We start from the raw sequence: 25835 nt of genomic DNA on the forward strand, positions 1-25835 counted from the left end.
GTCAAAAAGGTCAATATCAGTATAAACCTGAAGTTCAATTTGGTGTAACTATTGATACAGATGACACATACCTAAATTTTCTCGAAGCAACCATGTAAGTACAGAATCTCTGTATGGGATAAAATTTTCCACCTTCTTTTTCTTCTTGTTCTGTATATAAGAACGGTCATGAATAATATGGCTAAAAATTAATTTTACACAATTTTCCACCTACCCCAAATGTAGTCAATCATGCAAGACATATCTGGTGTCTGAAGTTTGACCAAAGGAAGAACTGAATCCCACTTCAAGATGGCTGATTTTTTTATTGCTGATTTAGGGATGTGACGTACTTTTGTCATCACGTGTATAGTGCAGCATCAGAAACAACTTTAGCATGTCATTTTAAGAATAGTGAACAAGGTTTAACATGTCTGTTACGATTTATACGCGGAGCCCGACGCTAAAATAACTTCTTCGATAATTTATTTTTTGTTGGTCGCTAAATTACAAAACTTGACTTTGGCAGACAGACTACATTTGAGATAAGTAGATTTTATTCAGACTTTTAACCAAAAGCTTCGTCTTCACTGGTAGAACATCCTCATACCTTGTTTGATCCAGAATCCTAGGAAAACGAGAAATCAGAACATTTATTTGAACTTCATTCACTGGAAATGATACACAGTGTAATACACGGTAATGCAAAAAGCAATACGTACCACCTCAGCCAATGCTGAAATGACTTTCCCTAGTGTGGTGAGGGATTTGTTTATGTTTGCTCCCTCCTGGAACAGAGGAAAAGAACAGCTTTGTGAAATATCTTGTTAAGAAAAGTCCAAGAAGAAGCTGGGCCATTGAGTAAGCTTGGAGTGCTCACTTTCAGCATTAATACACAATATAATTTTGCTGCATCTTAAACTAGAATCTCACACACATCACTGTGCAATGCTTATGAAGCTGAAAACATGGAGAAAGGAAGAAAAGGCCATGAAAAGTAACTTGAATACCCTAAACCTGAGTTTATAATGGCTATATTGGCACCTGTGACAGGTGAATCGTTGTTTACCAAGATTGTGGGTTATGGGATAGAATATAGAAGGTGATAGAGGAAAACAGAATAAAAGACTGCTAGGCACTAAGCAAGCCTAAACAAGCGATATAGATAGATATGATTGGGAGACAATAGACAATAGGAAAACAGAGAACATTCAGGAAAGAGGTGGATGTTGGGAAAGCAGATGTTGTCACCTTGAGCCGAGTGCCTTTGGCTCCAGTGGAGTCTGCTCTTTCACTGCCAGCTAAATCCACCAGACTGACCTTGCTGACCTATTTGAAAAAGAGATACAGAGAGACAAAAAGTTATACATATAAAGATGTATAAATATACATAATATGTACTGAACTCTAACACAAGATGCTCATGTCTTCTTGACCTGAAACAGCAGCCTCAATGTCAAACATCTTTCAGTGCATTTCAAACAGCGAGCAGTGATGATCCTCTGTGTGCCCACTGGGAACGGTTTAGTGTGATTGACAGGGTGTAAAATGTTCCTTGGCAGCCTACCTTCTCAGACGTGTTGTCTGTCTCTGCATCGTGCCTCCTCTGTGTGAAGATGATGTTGAAGACAGCATGAGAACGACTGCTTGTTTCGTTCATGTTGGTGGCAGCCACCGTCCTGCAAGAGAAATGAAGAAAGAGCAGATGGGAAACAGATATCACCCAGTCAGAATAACCATTTAACTGTAATTACAGCTAAGGAATCTATGAGGAATATTCCTTCCTGAAACTGCCAGCCTAGAATTAGCGCAAGGGGATGAAGAGTATGAAAAATTATCCCCCAGCATCAGGGTTTGCTGTGATGTCATCTGCTTCACATTTACATACTTTACACTTACAGTGAGAGGGGTAATAAATGGCATATGATACTATAATGACATAATTAAATTATTTATAGTAATAGAAAGTCCATCCATCCATCCATCCATCCATCCATCCATCCATTTTCTGTACCGCTTATCCTATACAGGGTCGCTGGATGCCTGGAGCCGATCCCAGGGAACTCAAGGTACGAGGGGTTTCACATTCACACACTACGGACAATTTGGCAATGCCAATCAGCCTACAACGCATGTCTTTGGATTGGGGGAGGAAACTGGAGTACCCAGAGGAAACCCCCGAAGTACAGGGAGAACATGCAAACTCAAACTCCAACCCTGGAGGTGCAAGGCAAACACGTTAACCACTAAGCCATCATGCCCCCTAGTTACAGAAAGTGCTACAACATATATTTTTTATTTATTGTTCCTAATAATAATAATTATTATTATTATTATTATACCATAACATTTTTAAAGGCTATCGCTGGGCAGGCCAGGATTATAACTGAGTAGTAAGCCACATCTTTCTAATACACGATATCTTGTTCTATATCTTGCAAGAGTCATTTATGATTATTTCTTTAGTGCCACTGAAAACATCCATCTCTAATTATGCGCCGGCCTTCTGTTTCAGACACAGAAAAATAGATTTATGAGCCACAACACTACAATTAGTCTCTCTAAAATATCAACGGCCCCTCCCTCCAGATTTCAGTGTTAATAGCGGCAACAATATTCCAGTCTGTGAAGAGTAATAACCCTGAAGGGAAGAAGTTATTGTACTAGGAAAATAAAACTCAAATCCATAAAAGCTCATTTTCAACTCATGCTTCAGCGAGTGAAGCACAAATTAAAGACTAATTATATCTAATTGTGTACTGTGCTCAATTAGCCAGCTGGTTTGTGGCCCTGCTACTGAGTTTAACAGTTGGCTAATTGTGTGATAGGAGAAAAGATTTAGAACAGGTTTAAAGAATTTGTTTGCACCATAAAATATATCAGAGCCACATCATTTAATCCTAAATGCTGAGACAGGGGGAAATTGGAAGAGAAATTATGATTTTTGGTCCTTTCAATATGCCTCTTTACCTGACCTTTTGCATCATTCTTTGTTCTTTGCATACACATGTTTTTTTTCTATTTCCTGAATAAAGCCCTAAGCTGTTTTTCTTCTTTACGCTCTGCTTTATGAGTATTTAATGGAGGTGAATCCCTGTAAGCCGCTTTATGATGAATGATGATGGCGCAGAGAAACATTTAGGAAGAGAAGAGAAGAGAAGAGAAGAGAAATATAACCTGGCCTTATTTCCTGAGTCCATCAGGTCTTGAATGTCATTGTAGGACATGACAGCAAGTTTGGATAGATCTTCCACATATGGGCCTAATAGTGGGTGTTCTCTCACACGCAGGTTCCCTTTGTTTTTGGGGTTCAGCAGGTCCCGTACGCGCTCACAGTAAATCTCCATGTAGCTCACCTGAAACACCAAACAGCACCAACTGAGCTGACGTTCATAAACTTTAGCCTCAACAGAAATATGCAGAAAATGACTGTTGACAGCACAACTATATTGAGACATTTGTTTACAGAGGAGCCATATATAGGAACATATTGCTAAGAAAAGCACAGTGAGTCTCTTTTTACCTCTACGGAATAAGACATGCTGTTGTCAGTATTGCTGTCATTGATCTTGGTGAAGAGATCTTCACACAGCTGTTGATAGAGAATCAGGTTGCAGTTAATGCATGAGACCTCAGACACATTTATCTCATCTTCTCAGACACTGAATGGATATTTGTGTATGTGCTTCAGCATGCAGTTTGCCTCCTCATTTAACCCTGTTTGATTTCGCATTGTTCATGTCACATGCCTGATTACAAAGAAGTGTGTGTAGAGCCTGAGATACTGCTCTATGAGCAAATCAGTCACTAATAATAGACTGTTTTATTAGTGATCATTGTGGTACTATGTAAACAGGAGCATTTACTCATCATAGGAGATAAATAGACAGGTAAGCTCTCAGACTGACTCTCTTGTTGAGATAATAATAGTCCATCTGTGTGCATTGTCTTTACCAGTGGGATTATTCCTTGCTGGTCCGTTTCTTGTTTACCCATCATAGTATATGATTTGCCAGCACCGGTCTGGCCGTATGCAAAAATGCATACGTTGTAGCCCTCAAAGGCATGGAGCAGCATCTCCTCGCCAATGTCCCTGTAGACTTGCTGCTGAGACGCATAGTTGATGTCCTCTGGCTGCATGTGCATAAACAAAACCAGGGCAGATCAGTCAGTTTAAACCATTAACAACTGTTGAATAAACACCGACAGGTGCATAAGACCAGACAAGGCTAAATACATTATTGAAGGACAGAGGCATTGTAAATGGTCAGTGCTTTCAGTGTGCCACTGAGACATGGTGAAGGTTTTAACCATAGTAGTAGCAAGAAAACATTAAATCCATGCAAATATGATTAACACAATTGCCATGTTTCTTATCGTTTTGCTATCTGTTTCTTATAGGGCTGCACAAAATTTTTGTTGAGACTACGATTATAGCTGTTGCAATTTACTAATCATAAAAAAAGTATGATTGCTATGATTATATAATTCCTGGGGAAACAATCGTGTTTAATAATTGTGCCATTTTCATAAAATTATATTGATTTAAATATTCTAGAGTGTGTATAATATACACTGCCAGTAAAACAGTATGATCAGAAATAATCTCCAATTATAATTCTTATGATAATCATGCATGCCTATCTGTAACTGAGTCTACTTGACTTTCTCCCACAGTACTCACCGAGGTATGTGACCAGTAAGAATAATCAAAATTGAAGCTCTTAGTTTCTTTGGGTACTTTGGGGTTGATGATAGCTGAAAGACAGAAGAGAACAATACAGGACCAGAGTGTGAATGAAGTTAGCTTACTGGCTAAATAGTCACAATATTGACACCTAATATCCTGCCACACAGTGGAAAATGGCCTCTGACAGAAATGCTGAGTCACTGTTGTAAGGCCACAAAGGGAATTAGTAAAGGCCTGCTGCAAATCTCACTTCCAGCTTACCATTTCAGGTTAGCAGCACAATGTCTTCTGAATGTGATGGTTTTAGGAACTTTTGTCTAACTATGCATTCTGTGTGAGCAATGTCATGATAACATGGAGAAGTTAAAAAATAAATCGCTATAACAGTAGATGTTTATAGCAGGAATTTTATTTTTGGGATGTTACTGCAAAAGCTTCCTATTTACCTGTTAAATACATACTAAACACTCGAGTGATATTGTATTGGGGGAGGGGTGAATAAAAAGGCATAATGTGACTCGTGTATATTCAGAGCTGTGAATTTAAAATCTAATTTAAAATCAGTTGTCATGAACTGGATCAAGTCAGTATTTATATGTATTATGTGCACATTCAGAAAGCATTACACGTTACCCTTTAGTCCAATGGCCCATAATAAATGAACGTTTGCATTATTATTCAAACAAACCTGACTGGACTGACCATAAATGCTCTCATTTTTGTAAACATGGAGTGGATATGGTTTATTGTGCAGCGGCCCAATAAGAAGACTCACTACAAGTGACATTTGCTAAGCACACGGTATCTTCGAGCATCAGAAGACGACTGAAGAGAAACAGATAAACAGATGGTCAGACCGTCAAAGAAAAAGAGAGGAAAAGAAACTTCACACAAAGATCCTGCACTGCAAGAATTCTTAGTCATTGCATGACTCATGTTCTTTTTGTTTAGGAAGTGTAAATAAAAAATATTGTAATTAGCCCTAATGGTCTTCTCTACAATTCACCCAGTTCTGGCAGAGATTAAGACAATCAATGTCCATTCCAATCCATGCATGCTGACTGAAACTGAAAGCAGCTCTCTAAGATACTGTTGAGATTTGGTCATCCATCTGCATATCTCTCTTGCTCTTGCCTCTGACATCACTTCCTGTGTTAAAATCCCTGCTGTTCTCAACAAGCCACCCACACACAGACAGACCTGTGCTTCTTCATGGAGAGCCACAGAAAATATTTCCATATTAATACACAGAATCTACAAACTACTGCTCATAAAACCTCACCAGGTAGAATCAAAATGCCAGTTCCACCATCTACTACTTCTACTAAAAATGTCAATGTTAATTTTATGGCAAAAAAAATAAATAAAAAATTGTATTAGGACTAGAGATTTTCCTAGTAATGGTCCATAGTTATGATTCCACCAATGTTCCAGTACCTTTTGAAACCATTAAGGACAAATTCCTGTTTTTCTTTTCCATTGCATTGCAGGAAGCATGACAGATATGTAAAAAAAATAAATAAATAAAAATAAATAAAAAAAATAGGAGTGGCACAAACTATGTTGCAGTTATGTCATTTCAATACACAGCCAAGGTACGGCAACATAGCAAACATGGAAAAGGTTGAAGCGGATAGGGAGCTTTTTGAAATCAATTGCATGGTCAAGCCTTTATTGCTGCTTGATGTGAGTGGCGTGCCTCTAGAAACATCTACAAAATACACTCCAGTAACATTTGTAACATTCCACGCATTTTGCATAGGTGGTCTTGGAGTGAGCTCTGATATAAAATGCACTTTTAGTAACTACAGCTCTACTTCCTTTCATTATGGACCTTCAGAACTAGAGGAGTTTCCTTATTTCCTTGGTGAGTTATAATAGCAAAGTAATAACATTACTTCATGACCCCATAAGTGCAGCCTATAAAAGCTTCCCACTACGCCACACTTGTTCTTTTTCCCATTGTTGCAAGGTGAAGATCTTGCTATTCCAGTCTGTGAAAATGGCAGGTAGAGGTTTTGTAATTCTCTGGCAAAAATCAGTAATGCTTTTTTTTTTTTTTGGTTAGTTCAGCTTACTCTCCGAGTTATTTTCACATTGTGGACAACTTTCGGTTATTGTGGGAAACACTGCTGTCTCATTTTTTTATGGAGACTTTGGGTGTGTGTGTGTTTGGGGGATTGTGAGAGTAAACAAAACATGCCAATGCTTTGAAGGATGTGAAACTGATGTATTTCAATCACCTTCTTCCTCATCATTTCTGGAATTTCTTTCAATTTTGGCGTAGTGTGTTACTGGGTAAGACGTTTTAACCAACTTCATGCTGTTGAAAAAGTTCTATTTAAGTGTTGATGTGATTGAACAGGGTTTGCAGTAATCAGGCCTGGTTGTGTCTGGTCCAGCTGAACCCCATTATGAATGCAGTTTCATAGATTTGGGGAATTAGGAACTACGGGGGCAAATACATTTTCACACAGGCCTAGTCGGTATTGGATAACTTTTTTTGCTTCAATAAATAACATTATCATTTAAAAACAGTATTTTTTATTTACTCAGGTTGCCTTTGTTTTATCTTAGATTTTGTTTAAATTTCTGAAAAAAATTTGTATGAGATCTACACAAAAACAGAAGAAATCAGGATGGGAGCAAATACTTTTTTACAGCACTATAGATCCATCTCATAGATGTCAGTGTTGCCAAGGATTTTTTGTGTCAATGATGAAGCCACTGTGAGGCATCATCAGTTCATCATGATTCTTCATCATGAATCCATGTTAACACGGCATGTGGATTACATGAAACTGACATGACACCAAAGTCTGAGAGTGGGAATTTGCATGAAAGCACCTTCTGTTCATCCTACAGAGACAGTTGTTCCAGTGTGATATGATGGTGATAATGGTTTACTTTACGCTGTCTAATCAAACGTTCTCAAATGAGTATTGAGTGACATTCAGTTGTAGGTAGACAGCTTAATCCTTAACTGAGGAACCTGTAATTGCTGGGAGTCATAAACCGATTCCATTCACCCAGACTTATAACTACAAGACATTTAATAAGACCTGGATGACCTCCACATTTTTCAAATTATTTGTTCATTCATTCATTAATTTTCAATAACTGCTTTATTCTGGTCAGGAATGCAGGGACTCAGGAGCCCATCCCTGGAATATTGGGCACATGGGAATGCACTCGAGATGGGACGCCAATCCATCATAGGGCACCATGCACGCACACATTCACGCCCAGGGACCATTTTTAGCATAAGCAATCCACCTACTGGCATGTTTTTCGGAGGTAGGAGAAACCCACATGAATGCAGGGAGAACATGTGAAACTCCACAAAAACAGTAACCAGAGCTCAGGATCGAACCAGTGATCCAAGAGCTGCAAACCAACAATCATACTAACTAAACCACCAAGCAGCCCATTTAGCACATTGGATTTTATTAATTAAAACTGAACATCCTCATTCAATTTTGTGTATGAATGAAAAATGACTTTGGTTGGAGTGCTATTACTGAATATGAGATTTTTTATTCTTCTTAAAGTCATGAGGTTGAAGTCAGAGTGTTCCTGAGCAGTGTTAGTCTCGTATATCCAGCACAGCTATTAAAGGCATTGAAGTGGAAATATCTGCTTCGGAGACACACAACATACAGCATACACACACTCATAACCTACAATATCAATGAATAACACAACAACCAGCTTAAACATCAGTAATGAAAGATCTGTACCAATTTTCAGACTGCACCTTTTGACTTCCAAAGAAGAAGAGCCTAAATGACCTTGGATTTCAGTGGTGCAGAGTTGGTCCTTTCATCATTCAGGCTTTGAGACATTCATTAAGGACTCAGTAATGTATATATCACAACATTGTTTTATGATTCTAGCAGCATATGAAAAAATACAAAAGGAATATAGGCTTCTGGTCATGTGATAACGTAGATAATAAAAGAGAAAATTAGGATGATAGTGTTTAAAAAAATAAGATAAAATACCAACGATACGAAAGAAAATAAATACGTTTAAATAAATTTTTATTAAAAAAGCAGAATAGGTTTCTGTTAAATAAATAAATTACTCGAATGAATGAAATGTCTATTCAAAATGGCAATTCTACTTGAGATTTTTTGCACATATGGTGTGAGGCACATATTGGAAACATGATGACTGTTTTATACGTATTGGCGCTTCCATTATTTGTTAACCTTCTAGTTCCAGTGCAAAACTAAAGAAGCAAAGTCACTTTTTCCTAGGAGTTTAAATGCTTAAGATCTCATTTTTTCTCCCCAATTTTGTCATCTACCAATTCCCATTCACAGGGACGGTGAAAGCTAACACATATGTCCTCTGAGACACGTGAAGCCAACCACACTCATAGGAACGTGCTATTTACCCTCCTTTACATACATGAGCTGCCCTTGACTGGCTAGTGTTGCTGTGATTGACAGGGAGAGAGCGTATGTCATCCCTCCCACCCAGACAGCACAGCCAATTTTGCTCTGTTGGACCCCAGCCACAGATGGCTGTGGCATTGTTAGTAATAAAATTTGAGATAACTCAAAAATAAGATATAACACTTTTCCACTGTGCTACAAAGTTCCCAGATTAAGGTTTAGTTTAGAAGTTTGGAATCTGCTCTAGATTGACTGATGAAGCCTTAGTAATTAATCTCTCTCCTCAGTAATGTTTCTCTCTCTTCCTTCCTCCTCAGCACTCCTCCTCTACATCCACTTGGGAAAACCATAGACACTGACCATCATGGAATCAACTTGCATAATCATTTTTGATTAAATCTGAAGCCCATTTCTCTGGTAAACGCTGCATAGTATAATACCTATAAATACATTAGATTAAGACTCATGACTTTCAGTGGGTCATGGCTGATTGTTGTGAGTGATATGAGAGTAGAGGACTCTTCAGTCCAGTAAGATTTTCTGCTTTTGATAAGGAAACTGCAACTGTTGCTTTCCTGATTATAGTCATACTCATAAAAAAGTAATAAGTCATACATTTCTTACTTAACTATATGAAATCTATGTGTACAAAAAGATGAGGATCAGATAAATGTGACACAATGGACAAGCTTAATATTTTAAAATCATGTAGCTCCTGGTGTATATCACTCATAAATACACACATTTACTGTGTGACAGAAAGACAACATCATCATGCAGTTCATCCCCTTTGAGCACTCTGTACTCCAGAGATTTGTCTTTGTCCCAGTTACTGTCATGCCACCGGCTGCCTTATATGAAACACTTGTTTCCCAGGGTTCTCAGCAAATCATGTTATGAATTGCATCAGTCAATTACACAAACTCCATTTCACAAAATCCATGTCAGTCTATATCACCTGATACAGTACATCACACGACCCATATCCATGGCTACGTTCCCCTGATTACTAATCATACATACTTGTTCCCAAGCAATGAATTATTTGAAATAACCTTGAAATCCTCTCACTCTTTCTTTTTGTTTGCTTTGAGATTTTTTGTTTGTTTGTTTGTTTGTTTGTTTGTCTGTTTGTTTTTTAACCAATTCTCAATAATGCATCCTTCCAACAGATTTCGAAATGATCAATCCTGGTTCCACAAAAACAGACAAAATCACTCTAATCAGACCCAACCTAGAGCAAACATGATGTCATTGACTGATCCAAATATAACACACACACACACACACACACATATAAAACACCCTATAGGCCACATTACATAATCAGCCCTGCGCTAAAATGGCTGGCCCTACTGGAATAGCTGAAGTGAAATAATTCATATACTTGAATTAAAATTAAAGGGAAATGCTCTTGGCAGTTTGTTTCATGTCCACATTTATGCTATGCTCACGTTGCAGTTGTCATGAACATAATAATAAAATCCCACTATCCAGTGTTGCCTAGATAAGGATGGGTTCTCCCATTTGAGTCTGGTTCCTCTTATGACTCCTTTCTTATGCGTATAGCATATTCAATGTGTAAATAACTTTTAGAAACATACATAGCAGGCTAGACTAACTCAACATATTGATCAAAGAGAGTAAGTAAAGCACATTTATTTTGGCACCTCAAAACACAGTCATAATTTGTATCCTTATACCGTCGTAATTTATTGTCATAATTTGTATCCTTATACCGTCGTAATTTATTGTCATAATTTGTATCCTTATACTATCCTTACTCAACCAAAAACCTCCATGACATAAAATGCACCATAAATGCACACCGGGTTTATGAACCAAGTGTCAGATATTTTATCAATATTTGTGAAAACTGATTATACTGCTGATGAATATGCAAAGCACAAGTATTGTATTGCATGGCTCTGTCTACCTTGGGCCTGTTGCTAGGAGCCGAGTGACTTGTGCCTTCCTTCTGGAAACTCTGAAGGGTTGGGCTTCTACCAAGCAGCCAATGAAGCCAAACCACATTAAAGATGTGGAGTGAGAATCATACTTAAATTTTTTATAGACAGAGGTGTGTTTGCTTTCGAGTTCATCTCCGAGTCCTGTTTTGTTTTTATTGCAGTGTGAACAGGGTTGTCAAGTCACAAAATCACTTAGTTCTCTCAGGGACACCTAGTTAGATAGAGAAATCTGTCACTCTTTTTTTGTTACTGACTTCATTGTTCTCGTCTCCTTCTCTCTTCTTTCCCCTGCTTATTTCTTCATTGAGCGCTTCAATGTCCTTACCTGCTATTATTGAAGATCTGTACGTCCTGTGCACCCAGGCATAATAAGCAGGACATTTTTAATTACCTTTGGTGCACACATCCAGAATAGTGTCTGCTGATGAGTGAGTGTGTGCAGGAGGGGCCTACAATTAAAGCAAGCAGCAGTGTGTGTTATTGCCATCCTGTTCTCTATTTGCACACATTTCATTTTGTGCTCTGGTAAGATGAAAAAGGTCACTGTGACTGCAGGGCTTTAATAATATGACAAAATTGGTCATAATAGTGGAATAGTGCAGTACTGCGTGGGATAAACAAGGATGAGTCTGCAAAAGGCTCGGAATGAAATCAGACAGCTCTGTTCAAGCGAGTATAAATACATCAGGCGATTTGTTCCTGTGTGTTTGATCCACATGGACACTGTCAGGTTATAGTACAACTACAACAATAATAAAGTAGTATATCCAGCTTGATGCATTTCATAGGAAGAAGCCTTTATTTGTCATATATACATCACATCTCAGCTTGTTAGGAAGTTGGGATCAGAGCACGGGGTCAGCCATGATATCTGATATCTGCCCCTGGAGCAGATAGGGTTAAGGGCCTTGGCAGCTTGGTGGTTATGGGGCTTGAATCCCCAACTTCTAATCAGTAAGCCAGAGCCTATAACCACTGAGACACTTGAATTTCTCAACAAAGTGGTCATTTTGTGTGTAGATTACATTTAAACTTTATGCAGTTCACAGTAATATGACACACCCTACTGCACACCACTTGTTCTGACCTGCCTGCTGCAGTACACACACTGACCAAGGCAAGATCTGGCAGTAGTTTCTGGGCAAACTACTGGACTGTGCAGCACACTGGAACTTTTACTTAATTTATCATTGTTCTTATATATGTGTGTGTGTGTGTGTGCTATTTCATATATATATATATATATATATATATATATATATATATATATATATATATATATATATATGTTACGCCACGGCCAGCAGATGGCACTGCGGCACGGCTTCTGACTGGTCACGTGACTCTTTTGTTTTGTTTGCTTCCCGCTTGGACATTGAATTAAGTTTGATCATGTCTCTGATTTGCCCCAGGTGCCCATGTTTTGGTTTGATTAGGTTTGTTATTTAAACCCCCCGTGTGACTGCGCACTTCACGCAGTATTATAGTTGGTATAGTTTGTACCAAACGTCTGATGCGGTTCCCGTTTATGTTTGATTACGATAGTGAATGCGTTATCATGTTAAGCGGTCTGGTTTCATGCCCTGCTCTAGTTTCAAGCCACGATACCAGTTTCTTGTTTTCCTGGTGAAGACCACGTTTCCTGTGTTTGTTTGTCTACTGTTAATAAAGACTTTGACCTGCACCTGCATCCGCCTCCAGTCCCAATACGTAACAGAATACTGCGCCCATAATGCGGAAGCAGCAGGTCGCCATGAGCGCCGTCAAAGCGGCCGAGTTTGAGGCATGGCGCCGTTCATTCGAGGAACAGAGCAAACAGCTCACCGAGGAAATTGCTCAGCTCCACCACCTTCTAAAGCCGCTGCAGCAAGCCGGCCCATGCGCCACGCTGCCATCCGTGCAATTTCCCACGCCCCCGCTGCCGGAGAACTACACCGTGCAACGCGGCCAGCAGAGCTACCCAAACTACTGGGGCCTCCCGCTGCAGGGGAGATATCCAATGCCATACAGCCAGCAAAGCTACTTGAACTCCTGGAGCTTCCCACTGCAGGGAAATTATACAACGCCATGCAGCCAGCAAAGCTACCTGAACGCCTGGAGCTTCCCACTGCAGGGGAATTGCATCATGCTGCCCTTGGAGCTCCAGCCTGAGGCCTACGGCGAGGTCTCGGCTGTGCAGCTCCCCCGGAGGTCAACCCGGCGACCTCGGAGCTCCAGCCAGAGGCCTACGGTGAGGTCTTGGCTGTGGAGCTCCCCCGGAGGTCAGCCTGGCGACCTCGGAACTCCAGCCTGAGGACTACGGCGAGGTCTCGGCTGTGGAGCTCCCCCCGGAGGTCAACCCGGCAACCTCGGAGCTCCAGCCAGAGGCCTACGGCAAGGTCTCGGCTGTGGAGCTCCTGCACGCCGAAGAAGCCATCCCACTGCCCTGCCTAGCTGAGGAAGCTGTCCTGCTGTCTAGCCCAGCTGAGGAGGCCGTCCTGCTGCCCTGCACAGCCGAGGAAGCTGTCCTGTTGTCCAGCCCAGCTGAGGAGGCCGTCCTGCTGCCCTGCACAGCCGAGCAAGTTGTCCTGCTGTCCAGCCAAGCTGAGGAGGCCGTCCCGCTGCCCTGCCCAGCTGAGAAGGCTGTCCTGCTGTCCAGCCCAGCTGAGGAGGCCGTCCCGCTGCCCTGCCAGGCCGAGGCAGCTGCCCTGAGCTCCAGCCCTGCTGAGGACATCCCTCAGCCTTCCAGCCCTGCTGGGGACTCCACCCAGCCTTCCAGCGGCGCCAGGGGCGGCGCCCAGCATTCCAGTGCTGCCGGGGGTGGCACCCAGCGTTCCAATGCCGCCAGGGGTGGTGCCCTGACTTTCAATCCCAGTGGGGGTGGTGCTCCGCCAGTCTGCTGCCTGGCGGAGGAGGGCTTGTTTTCCAACACAGCATCAGACAGTTTACAACGGGGCCCTGGACCCCCATTGGAGGGTTTTTTGGCACTCCCGGAGGAGCGCCTTTGGAGGGGGGTTCTGTTACGCCATGGCCAGCAGATGGCACTGCGGCACGGCTTCTGACTGGTCACGTGACTCTTTTGTTTTCGTTCGCTTCCCGCTTGGACATTGAATTAAGTTTGATCATGTCTCTGATTTGCCCCAGGTGTCCATGTTTTGGTTTGATTAGGTTTGCTATTTAAACCCCTCGTGTGACTGTGCACTTCGCGCAGTATCATAGTTGGTATAGTTGGTATGGTTTGTACCAAATGTCTGATGCGTTTCCCGTTTATGTTTGATTACGATAGTGAATGCGTTAGCATGCTAAGCGGTCTGGTTTCATGCCCTGCTCTAGTTTCAAGCCACGATACCAGTTTCTTGTTTTCCTGGTGAAGACCACGTTTCCTGTGTTTGTTTGTCTACTGTTAATAAAGACTATGACCTGCACCTGCATCCGCCTCCAGTCCCGATATGTAACTATATATATATATATAGTTTTATGTGGATCTAATAATTTTGTGTGTTCATGAATGGTTTTTCATTAAGGATAAAACTGTACATTTTTATATGTATCAAAATGTATCACAACTATTTTATGTGTTTCACAATGTATCACCCTGAATCAAAATGTTATCAAATCAAATATAGAGTCCCTAGAGATTTCCATCCCTACTATTTATGGATATATAGATAGAGAGCCCCTGTTCCATTTCTTAATGTCTAATATGAAAAATAAACCTCACACCTTTTCTCTCTCTGCCTTTAGTTTAGGTACTTCCCCCCTCCTGAGATCAGCCCCCACCTTCCAAGCCCCTAGGAACAAAACTGGGAGTGGCAGTACAACCCCTCTATGGTGGCAGACTTGGGAGGCCTAAACACCTCCAAAGACAAATGTTGTTGAGACTCTATCATCATCGCTATAGTCTTATGAAAACTGTATTTATCTTGTCATTTCTACCTCCCATTACAGCAGTAAAGCACAACATTTGATCACCCTAAATGCAAAGTTTAAATGCCTGCTTACATTCATATTTATATCCTGGAAATCTGGAAACATAGTAATTTTGTTTGGAAAATGTTTTTTGCAGAACAGTCATATGATAACAATAGGGATAAGATAAAGTAAGATTAAGTGATTAAAAACAGATAAAGCAAAAAAAAAAGATTAGATAATATGATTAAACTGTGCATATGTAATAAAAGCTGACGAATTAGGCAGAGTTTATAATTCAATCTCATAAGTAGAGACATGTACATTTCACAAGCTACATTATACAAAAAGTTATACATTAGCATTCTACTGGGAGAGGAGCTGAATACTTCACACACACTGCAGACTGAGATTCTTTCCCAAAGCCCAAAAAAGGGCTGTGTGAGGAGCCTAATCATAGCAAGGAGCTTCAAAGCATCCAGAGCTGCCAATCACTTAGCTCTGTGCCATTCTCCAGCTTTGTGGAAACCCAGCTATTGACCCATCTCCAGGCGACGGACCAGACAAAGCAGGGCACAAAAGAGATTCTCTGGGCCCAGACTCCCACTAACAGCCAGTCATTTATACCCTGATGATGGGACTGGCCTCAATCCAATCAGCAGAGTGGACAAGTTCATTCATGACATCACCCATTTTCTTTCCACGTTACTGAGTCTGAATCTCAATGCCACAAGAGAAAATGACCTGCACACAGATCCGCTACTTAACCCTCTTGTTCTGTTTGCTGCTTAGAAACGGATGTCCGGATAAATGCTTTCTTACCTAAACTAAGCCAAGCTTGTCAAGACACATATTTGAAAAATGATTTTTGAATGGTTGCACTTATAGTAAATTTTATTTAACCCAAATAGAACATAAGTGTCCACTCTCATCCTTGTCATCAGATTAAAAAACGTTACATATCCTCACCTACCCCCACCCCCCTTTATATCTAAGTGAGCTAGGTGGAACCTTTTTCTGGTGTTGTAGTGCTTCAGTGCTTAGGCACACAAGACACACTGTTATTCATTCTCAACAACATTTAAAAATAAAGGTGCCAGAAATGACTATTTGAAGGAATACATAAGAGGAACCGTTTTTGATTTCAGAACGTATCATTTTTGGTTTCATAAATAACTGTTCCATGATTTTAACCATTTTTATTGTTGCTGCAATGAATTAATTTATTCACCTTCAGTAAGTGCTTTATCCTGGCCAGGTGTGATATGGAAATACACCAGAATGAAAGCTAAACTGAGATATTTAGAAAATCAAAAATCTAGACTGACCTACACTGAACATCTCGGGCATATCAAAAGAATGAGGCCAAGAATGTTTCTGAAATAACCAAACCATTAGGTTCTATGTAGACAATATAAGAATTTGAATTATTTGATTCATGATCTGCAAATAGACACTGGAAAACTCTGCTTAGTGACATCCAGCACTTATTACCTTCTCAATCCAAAACATTGCAGAATTTCCACTCTTATGTGAAAAAAGCATTTTCCCTTCTGAACTGTTGACGTAAATCATCTTGTTGTAAGCTATTTGGGAAACATAGAGAAGTTGGTACTCATTAATTATGAGTTTTAATTATGAATTAAGTTAATATTTGTGACTCCACAGTTGATTTTAATAGAACATGTTGGTCCAATATATGCTAGTGCAATCTCTGGTTAAAAGTAAATTCAGTGATTTGTGTTTTTCTTATCCTCCTGGAATTTTAACCTTATCCTGCAGAACACTGCCATCTTGTAATCTTATCCACCTTTCTCACTTAACCTTGTTCCTGCACCAGGTAGAGCAGTGCGGTGTAGAATTACATCCACCATCATTTGTTTCTTAAAACACCTGGCCGACATGGTGTGTACCTACTGACAGAAATATAATCACAGGTTTCCTGATGTTTCTGTTGACTTTCCATTCATCACGACATGGAAACTCTATCAGAACGCTCAACACTTCATCAGAAGACACTGTGAGAGTGGATGTCAGCCATATTGCTTCTCTCAAGCCACCCCTGATGGTGGAAGTGGTGTTAGGCTAAACTTTAAATATTTTACAAGGCCTCATCCATTATTGACCAATGGCTCTACAGGCTAGAAATCAAACCTGCCTCAGTTTTCCTTCAGTCTGTTTCTTTTCAACTGCCCTGGGTTTCCTAACACAAACTCGCACACACAAACAAGGCATGACTAGAACAACTCAGCAAAACACAAACAGCCCAGTAATAATGTGAAGAGTGAAAATGCATGTTCAAACCATTTATGAAGATTAGTTCTGTTCAGAGCAGAGATTAATGCCAGAATGAAGATAAACAGCTAATTTATCATATATGTTTATGGGTTGTGGTTTAAATACAATATAGTGAATTAAGAAATAAACATCAGTAGAACTAGGGTTACAAGGTATTGTACATATGAGAGAGCAAATACAATTAAAAAAATTTAAAAAATACACTACTTTAACTCCATGTATCTGAATGTTGTGTGGCAGTGAATTGATTCTCATTGGTATACTTGATTTATAACTATATATATATATATATATATATATATATATATATATATATGTGTGTGTGTGTGTGTGTGTGTGTGTGTATGTATGTATGTATGCATATGTATATATATATATATATATATATATGTATGTATGTATATATACATACATATATGTATATATACATGCATACATACATACATATATATATATATATATATATATATATATATATATATATATATATATATATATATGATTTGATGTTTTGGAAAACTGCACTGTTTTAATGCTACATCAATTAAATGTATAATATGGTTTAACTTTTTAAATATTACAATATATTTAGTAACGGTATTCATGTAGCATGAAGCTATTCTGTTCCTAATATATTATTTAATAAAGGCCCATATAGCCCCATAGCTGTATGACATGTTAAAGGCAAATCTAACTGTACATTTACTGTTTGCATTTTAAAATCCTCCAGCCCATATTTGTTGTTCGTAAAACATTAATATAATTAATTTAATGTATATCAAATTCCCACCATCAACCTGCAGATGAAAGAATAAAACAGAAATATCAAAAATAGCAGGGATACTGCAGACCTGGCAACCCTGCATTCATCTATTCAAAAAATGTTATATCTCTTTTTGCAGCTCCTGTTCTCTTGAATTATCTCTGGACATTTTTCATAGCAAGTACATTAACAAATAGATGGAGATCTGCAGCTCTGCAATTTCCTGTCTAGTCTGGTGACCAGTCAACTACATCATCATACTGAACCAGCATCTCAAAATGGCTGCTCTTATGAAATCAACATAGAACAGAGCAGCTACACACCTCATTAAAAACTGCTAGTCTATTGCTAACGAAAAACCTTGATGGGAAAGTGCAATATTCAGAGGCTTGAAACAATGTGAGAGTCTCAGTTGCAGTCGTATACTCACTGGTTGTGTTTCCTGACATCTGGATGATGCACTTGCTCTCTTTGCTCATCTCCCGTGAGTTGAAGGGGCGAACCCGCACCGCTACCTTCACCGAGGCCCCCGCCATGGCGCCTACTTATGGCTCCCACTGCCCACACCAACAGACACACACCTGCGGGTGGGAAGAATTAAGTAGAATTAAGATAATGCTCAAAATACCAAAAACATTTCATTTCAGTGATAAATAAACATATAAATCCAAAGTGTGAGCAAAGTAACAAATCAAGACTGAACTAACAATTCTCAAGATTTTTCCTGTGCCTTTCTATTCAACACGCTATTTTCCTTTCCAAGAATCCTTTACAGTTCCTTCACATGGCAGAAGACATTCGACTAAGATGACCTAGCTAATCCACTGAAAATTAAATTACCTAGTTTTGAGTCAGAATGGGTATCGATCTGAGCTCCCAATTTCTATTGCAACTGTAAATGTCCTGGAAGATATTATTACACGACTGAGTGTGGACAGGTCTGGTCTTGTCTGACAGTAATCTACTGAGTCTTACCAAAAGCTAAAAATTAAGTTTGCCAATACATACAGTATGAATAATATTTCATTGCTTTGAGAGAGAGTCTGTATGATTTCAGTAGAAAAAGCGTCATGTCAGCTACAGTTATCTGGAGGTAGGTATTGGGTCCTGTAGCAACAAAAGAACTGCTGGTGTGGCTAAATGTCAGGGCGCTTCCTAGGGTTACAATGACCCAATAACACACACACACACACACACACACACATACACACAAACACACAAAGGCCAAAGCAGCCACAGTGCATAAGCAAAATAGAAACACAGCTTCTGTATTATGGTAAATATTCGGTTGTTGATCTCTGTGTTAATGAGCTAGGTAACTAATAAACAACCTGACGCTTTATTTGCATAAGATTGTATGCAGTCTTGCGTCGGCTGGCTGGCTGAGGATGCTGCCATTTTCTCTCTAAAGCAATATCATGCTGTGCCACGCTCTGCTCATGCCAAATGAGTTTTACTGCAAGAAGTCATACTCGTTATTTTATGTCTAATTAGAACCATAGGCCTACTACTGTTTTGGTATTGTAGTAGTCCTAGTCCCTACGGCTAATGTTGTTGTCATCGTTGTTTTGTTTTGTAAATGATCCTTTATGTAATTTTTTGGGTGAGTGGTAGTTTCGTATGTTAAATACCCAAGACAACTTGACTTTCTTGCAAATGCCCAAAAGGCTGTATGACGATGCATATACCACAACGATACTGAATTCCCTAATCTGATTGGTCAGAAGATGTTGATTAATTTTCTAGAACAGCAGCTCAGACAGCACTTCCATCCTCAAGGCTTATACTAATGTGTTCATCCTAATAAGTTCCTATTGCATTTATATATTGCGTGTATATGGAATTCTATAACAGCTGTTTCACAGAGACACCTACTGTGGACACGCCATATAAACGGATTATTTACGATCATAGCATTTGTTTTATCTGCATCAGACCTTTGGTTAATTGCCAAATAATGATGTTTCCATGCGGCAAAATCAAGCTCACACTTACACCGAAAACATACCAGTCATAGTCGATCAACCATTCCATCACTAAATGGTGATGAAGCACTTATTGGATGCTGTATGATCACAATAAGGTATTCAAAAGCTTCCATTCACATAGCTGGACAGGTCAGAAGAGAAGTGTTTAAAAGAAATAACCATGCCCCAAAAGGTCCAGCTGTAACATGTTAGAAAATTTAAATAATGTCCAAATATTGTGTGTGTGTGTGTGTGTGTGTGTGTGTAGAAGGCATTTATGGCTGCTTCAAATTACCACATCAACACAGAGGATGTTGATTATGATAGGATGTTATTGATTATGACAATTATCTTTCTCAAACATTACAATTGTTCTGTATTTTTCTGACAAATGACTGTGCATGGACTATGTATTGATGAGAGACTACAGCATAGTACGATTTAGAACCTATAACACAAATAACCTTCATTTCACCACCAGCGCAAGAGTGAATTATACAGTGAATTTGCTGACACCATTCAGTGTCTCAAGGCCAAATTAGCTTAAATGATCATATCCGGTAATCTGACCCCATGCCTCACCTGGAGTGCGTAAAGCCTATGACGTCAAATACTGACAGAATTTTGGTCTTCTAGTGGCCTGCCCACACTACGGATGACTATGCATTTATAACATGCTCCATTAATAAAGATCTGTAACCCACACAGAGCTCGTATAAGATCCAGCATCTGTTCCGATATCCTATAAACCATTTTTTCGTCTATCACGACACGTTGTGTTTTCTTATGACCTCTCAGTAGCCGCACCCGAGAGCAATTCCACTATGTATATCCAGCCTCATAAAAAAACTGCATTATCTGCAATAGGACAATATCAAATAGAAAGCTCTTACCTTTACAGTGCTGTATTTGTCTCCTGAGCTCTTTACTACACTATAGATCTGTTGATTTGCTCCCAGAGGTCTAGTTCTGGGACAAATCTAAGAAAACCTCCTGTGTCCTCAATCCCCCGATGGAGAGTCAGGTCTGAGGGAGAGGGAGGGGGAAAGGGGTATCTGGATGCTCGGTGGAGCCTGCTTGATCAGGGAGGAGGCTTTTTAAAGGAGAAGACTTGACGTTGTCTGTAATGCAGAAGCCAAAATGGCTCTGCTGGCTGCTTAGAGCAGTGATGCTGAGCCTGACTGAGCCAGTGACATCATCACTGAGGGAGGCAGCACTATCAATGCAGCACTGACAGACAGAGAGAGAGAGCAAGAGGACGAGGAGGGAGAGGTGGAGGAGGAGCAGAAAGGAGGGGGAGGGAGAAGAGCTGGTGAACAGAGGGAGAGAGAGAGAGAGAGCGAGAGAGATTAGGATCCCCAGGGAATGTGGCACACACAGTAACACAGTGTTCTTCATCCTACATCATATACAGTATGAGATTCAGCATTTACAGTGGAACAACAGATATAAATCCAGAAGAAAAAAAAGAATAGGACATTTGTGACATAACCTCCTATTAAACTATAAGGCACCATATATAAAGGAATGGAAACCTTTGAAACCTCTACTATATCTATGAACGTCCCTATTAAACTAGAGAAACAAATAGATAGGAATTTAAAAGTCAGTTCCCAAACAGTGTTGTTTTCACAATTATGGCTTGGGATAGAATTAATCCTAATTCACAAATCTACCTCAGCTCACTCTGCCTAACATTATAAGCAGTAAGGTCTTACACTGATTCCCTGCATTTACTGTGACTCAGCTTGAAAATTTCAACTCAGTCCAAATGAAGTCATATTCAGCAAGGAAAACTTTAGAGAAGTGTGTCCACTTATATAATCATCCTATGACAGAATTAGCATATATTCTCAGAGAATTGCTATGAAAATCAAGTCAAATTTTTCTATAAATATATCCATCCATCCGTCCATCCATTTTCTGTACTGCTTATCCATCACAGGGTTGCAGGGAGCCTGGAGCCTATCCCAGGAGACTCAGGGTACACCCATCACAGGGCACAATCTCACACACATTCACACACTCCAGACAATTTAGAGATGACAGTCAACCTACAAAACATGTCTTTGAACTTGGGGAGGAAACCAGAGTACCCAGAGGAAACCCGCAAAGCATGGGGAGAACGTGCAAGCTCCGCACACGCAGGGCACAGGCGGGAATCGAACCCCGGAGGCACAAGGCAAACGTGCTAACCAGTAAGCCACTATGTCTTCTCTATAAATATATATGCTGCAAAATCAAATAGTAGAAGTCAACTGTCAGCTTCTTCACATTACAAGGTGGAAGGTCATGAAGTATAACAGTAAATAAGGACACAATTTACAATTGTGATTAATTTTTTTAATTTTACAGCTGTTTGTGAAATTGTTGTTTTAAACAAATAAAATATACTGTATCAATTATGTGTGGAAAATACGTTATATCAAAAGTACAAATGAGCAAATTATACTACTGATGAGACTAAATATCATAGAGCTGTGAGAAAGTGTCATATGTAGGCCCAATACATCAGACCTCCTGAGTGGATTAATGATGCTGAATTGTTTCTTTAAAGGACACATGCGCAGGTTTATTGTTTGATTTGTTCCGGCATAATGGATGACAGTGAAGGCAAAGTGACTGTGCCGTGCATCCAGAATATACCACAGCAGACCAGGCAGATGCCACTCAGGTTTCACCCAGACTGAAACACAATGCAGTCCACACACTCCTCCCTTTATAACACACACAGACCCAGCACAAAGCAGTTTCCCTTGCTTTCGCTTGTCTGGGTCTTCGTCCTTTTTTTTTTTGTCTCCCTCAGTCCATATTCTCAATTTTTCGTCACTTCATTATGTTTATATGCCATATACAAAATCTAGGTATGTCAATGTACTCTTTATGGAATGCTTAAGCTCAGAGTGTACCACACACTAACAATAACATCCAATCACTCAGCAGTACTGATCAATGCAAAGCCTCAAATCCTCTCTTGCACTTTCTCTCTGTTTTTCTCTCTTAAATGACTTGTCTTGCCAATGCAGACGTCACGTCATGACTGATTCCATAGCGTGTGATTCATCCAGGGTTTTAATTACGGAAGAGCATCTTAGGCTTGACGTCATTCATTGCAAATTACACTGTAATAACACTGGTGTTGAGCATGGTGCCATGTACTACCAGATCTATTGCCTGTATGTTTCTGATCAATAGAACAAGGATTTAAAGGTGAAAGGGCAAAAGGATAGAATTTCCAATAATTTGACCAAGGTCTGGATATATCTTCTCTATCTCCTTCCTTCCTTTCCCTTCCTCCCTGCTTCCGTTTTCCAACTCAGCTCAGTAGAGCACAGCTAAGCTAATGAATAATTTATTCAGATAAAGAATAGTCGTTGTGGTCTTGCCGCATCAAATGCATTTTAAAGGGACACACACTTTAAGAGAAAACCAGCAAATACACACACACACACACACACACACACACACACACATATATATATATATATATATATATATATATATATATATATATATAGATAGATAGATAGATAGATAGATAGATATACACATATACACACACACATATATATGCGCAAAACATTTTAGGGGACTTCAGGATGTTCTACTTAACACTTGTGTATTCATGTGTTGACTGTTGGCTTAACATGTCATTGTGGGAAAACACGTGACAAACATGGACAGGTCACATCATAAACACTATAAACCCACGAAGTACCCCTATCAGAATAACAAAGCAGTAAAATCCATTTTATCTAATATCTGTCCATCCCAAATTAACAGTTCATGTACGCTTTATGGCAGGATATGAAGCAAGATGGCCCATGATTCTCTAATCTCAAGACCAACAAACCAGTCCTCATTCACCTTTGGCATTTACAGTATATGCACTATTCGTTCTCTGTGTCATTGATAAATATTTTATAAACATAGTCATGCAGCTAACAAAGCACCAACAAGGGCCACTATATGTTTTAATGAAGAAAAAGAAGGAAAATGAAATAATTGGTACAAAAATGTCTATGTTATGAACATTATTTCCCCAAAACCAGATTATAAAGTATGGACTAAAGTGTTTGTTTAACACTGATTCTCCATTCACACTAGGAGACATTAACCCATCTTGTCTGTACTGTATGGTGGCCATATTTACTTAGAATAAAAGCTAGATCAAGCTCAGAATATTATGCACCCATGTTTAAGTACTGTTTGGTGCTCGTATTTGGCATTGGCCACATTTAGGCTTTTATACTAAGGCTGGACAAGTTCCTGAGGTCATATATTAATATTGGTTTAATCAACAAGAAAGTATAGTGATTTAATAGCTTAATTGGAAAAAAGCTAACAGTGTGTTTTTGGTGGGTCCACATATACATAAAACATTTTAAACATTTAATCCAGTTCCATACCTTGTTGGGTTATATTACAAGATACTGGATAAACTTCACCAAGTGTTACAGGAACTAACTGTAATGCTGCTCAATCATTTTTATTATTATTATTATTATTATTTATTTTATTTTATTTTTTTGCCATAAACACCATTAGCATGTTTGTTGAGTAAAGAGGCTGCATGAAGCGCATCTGATACCGCCAGTAAAATATGGTGGTGGATCAGTGGTGTTGTGGCTGCGGGTTCAGGGGCTCTTGTATAGACTGACAGCGTCATACATTTCAGTCAGAATATTTTAGCACAAAACCTGGTTTGCCTCTGCCAGGAGGAAAGGACTTGACCATAAATGGATCTTTCAACCTGATAATAACCTCAATTATACATCCAAAACAATATAGAAATCTTTTGAATGTTCTGCATGGAGCAGTGGACTATGATCCTCCACAAGAGTCTTTTAGACCTCACAGAACCTTACAGGGCAGGCCTTACAAAATATTAATTCCAGTTATGAGTTTTGCATGCGCTCCACATGCTGGTGTGGGTTTTCTCCCACCTCCCAAAATCATGGAGGATGGAGTAGCCTTAGTGATGGAGTGTGTTAATATGTATGCATAGTGCTCTGCAATTGACCAGCATCCCATCCAGGATATATTCCTGCCCAGTGTTCCTGGAATAGGCTCCAGCTTCACCGCAACCCTGACCAAGACTAAGCTGTTACTGAATAGCAATAAATTAAAATATTGTGTTAAAATAAAGCTTTGAAGCACTCACATATGTTTAGCTCTAAATATCTCTGTATGTGTTATTCATTTTTTGCTCATTCTCATGGCTTTAGTGTGGTGTGGTTGAAAACCCTTGCAAGGGTTTCCTCATAATTATTCAATAAGCAGGTCAACAAACCTTGAATTCTGTGAGTATCTTAGTGCACTGACCCCAGATCACTGACAACCAGTATAAAGTACAAACACACGAGATGGAACCTGAGTCAACATTTTATTGTAAAGCACAGTTCATTTGCATTTTGTTAAAATTACGAACTACAGGTACAGTTTTCCCTTAAAACCAATACAACTCCCATTATAACCTTTAAAACCATTATAAAATCTATTAGGTTTTCTGTTGGGGCTTTTTTCAGCAGGGAGACTTGGGACAACTCAAATATTTCTCTCTCTCTCTCTCTCTCTCACACACACACATACACACTCAGTTCAGGTAGCAAAAATCCAGCACAGGGGTTTTCACTTTTCCCGGCTCCTCCCCCCAGTGTGGTTTAGGACTGTGTTTATACTTTGACTTATGATTTATCTTATGGTCAACTGGTGCACCTGGCAGCAGCTCTTTTTCCAAACCCGTGGTTCATATAGTCTATACGACACGATAAGCACTGAAATGGAGGCAGGATCCACTGTGAGTGCTGTGAGGAGCTTAAAGGTTTTGATTGGGGATGAGGTTCGACCTGCACTCATCACCATAAAGGAAGGGAA

At 39.6% G+C, this 25835-nt stretch overlaps 2 protein-coding genes across 2 annotated transcripts in view; one reads left to right on the forward strand and one right to left on the reverse strand.

Annotated features, from left to right (window-relative positions):
• kif1aa (kinesin family member 1Aa) overlaps positions 1 to 21407 on the reverse strand; it is a 63097-nt gene extending 41690 nt beyond the window's left edge. Inside the window, exons 1-11 of the mRNA XM_053636031.1 lie at positions 20852 to 21407; positions 18422 to 18572; positions 4664 to 4737; positions 3934 to 4113; positions 3503 to 3571; positions 3157 to 3335; positions 1547 to 1658; positions 1231 to 1308; positions 702 to 767; positions 590 to 607; positions 72 to 150 (exon numbers count right to left, since the gene is read on the reverse strand). Coding sequence (XP_053492006.1) covers positions 72 to 150; positions 590 to 607; positions 702 to 767; positions 1231 to 1308; positions 1547 to 1658; positions 3157 to 3335; positions 3503 to 3571; positions 3934 to 4113; positions 4664 to 4737; positions 18422 to 18527 — 961 coding nt within the window. The 5' untranslated portion in view covers positions 18528 to 18572; positions 20852 to 21407. The remainder of the gene's footprint in view (positions 1 to 71; positions 151 to 589; positions 608 to 701; positions 768 to 1230; positions 1309 to 1546; positions 1659 to 3156; positions 3336 to 3502; positions 3572 to 3933; positions 4114 to 4663; positions 4738 to 18421; positions 18573 to 20851) is intronic.
• Positions 21408 to 25186: 3779 nt separating this feature from the next.
• The window catches only part of zgc:103559 (Allantoinase, mitochondrial), a 5991-nt gene continuing 5342 nt past the window's right edge, over positions 25187 to 25835 (forward strand). The window contains exon 1 of the mRNA XM_053635864.1: positions 25187 to 25835. This exon is cut by the window's right edge and continues 46 nt beyond it. Coding sequence (XP_053491839.1) covers positions 25648 to 25835 — 188 coding nt within the window. The 5' untranslated portion in view covers positions 25187 to 25647.

The sequence above is a fragment of the Ictalurus furcatus genome, chromosome 11 (assembly GCF_023375685.1).
Source record: "Ictalurus furcatus strain D&B chromosome 11, Billie_1.0, whole genome shotgun sequence".
In the NCBI taxonomy this organism is placed as follows: domain Eukaryota; kingdom Metazoa; phylum Chordata; class Actinopteri; order Siluriformes; family Ictaluridae; genus Ictalurus; species Ictalurus furcatus.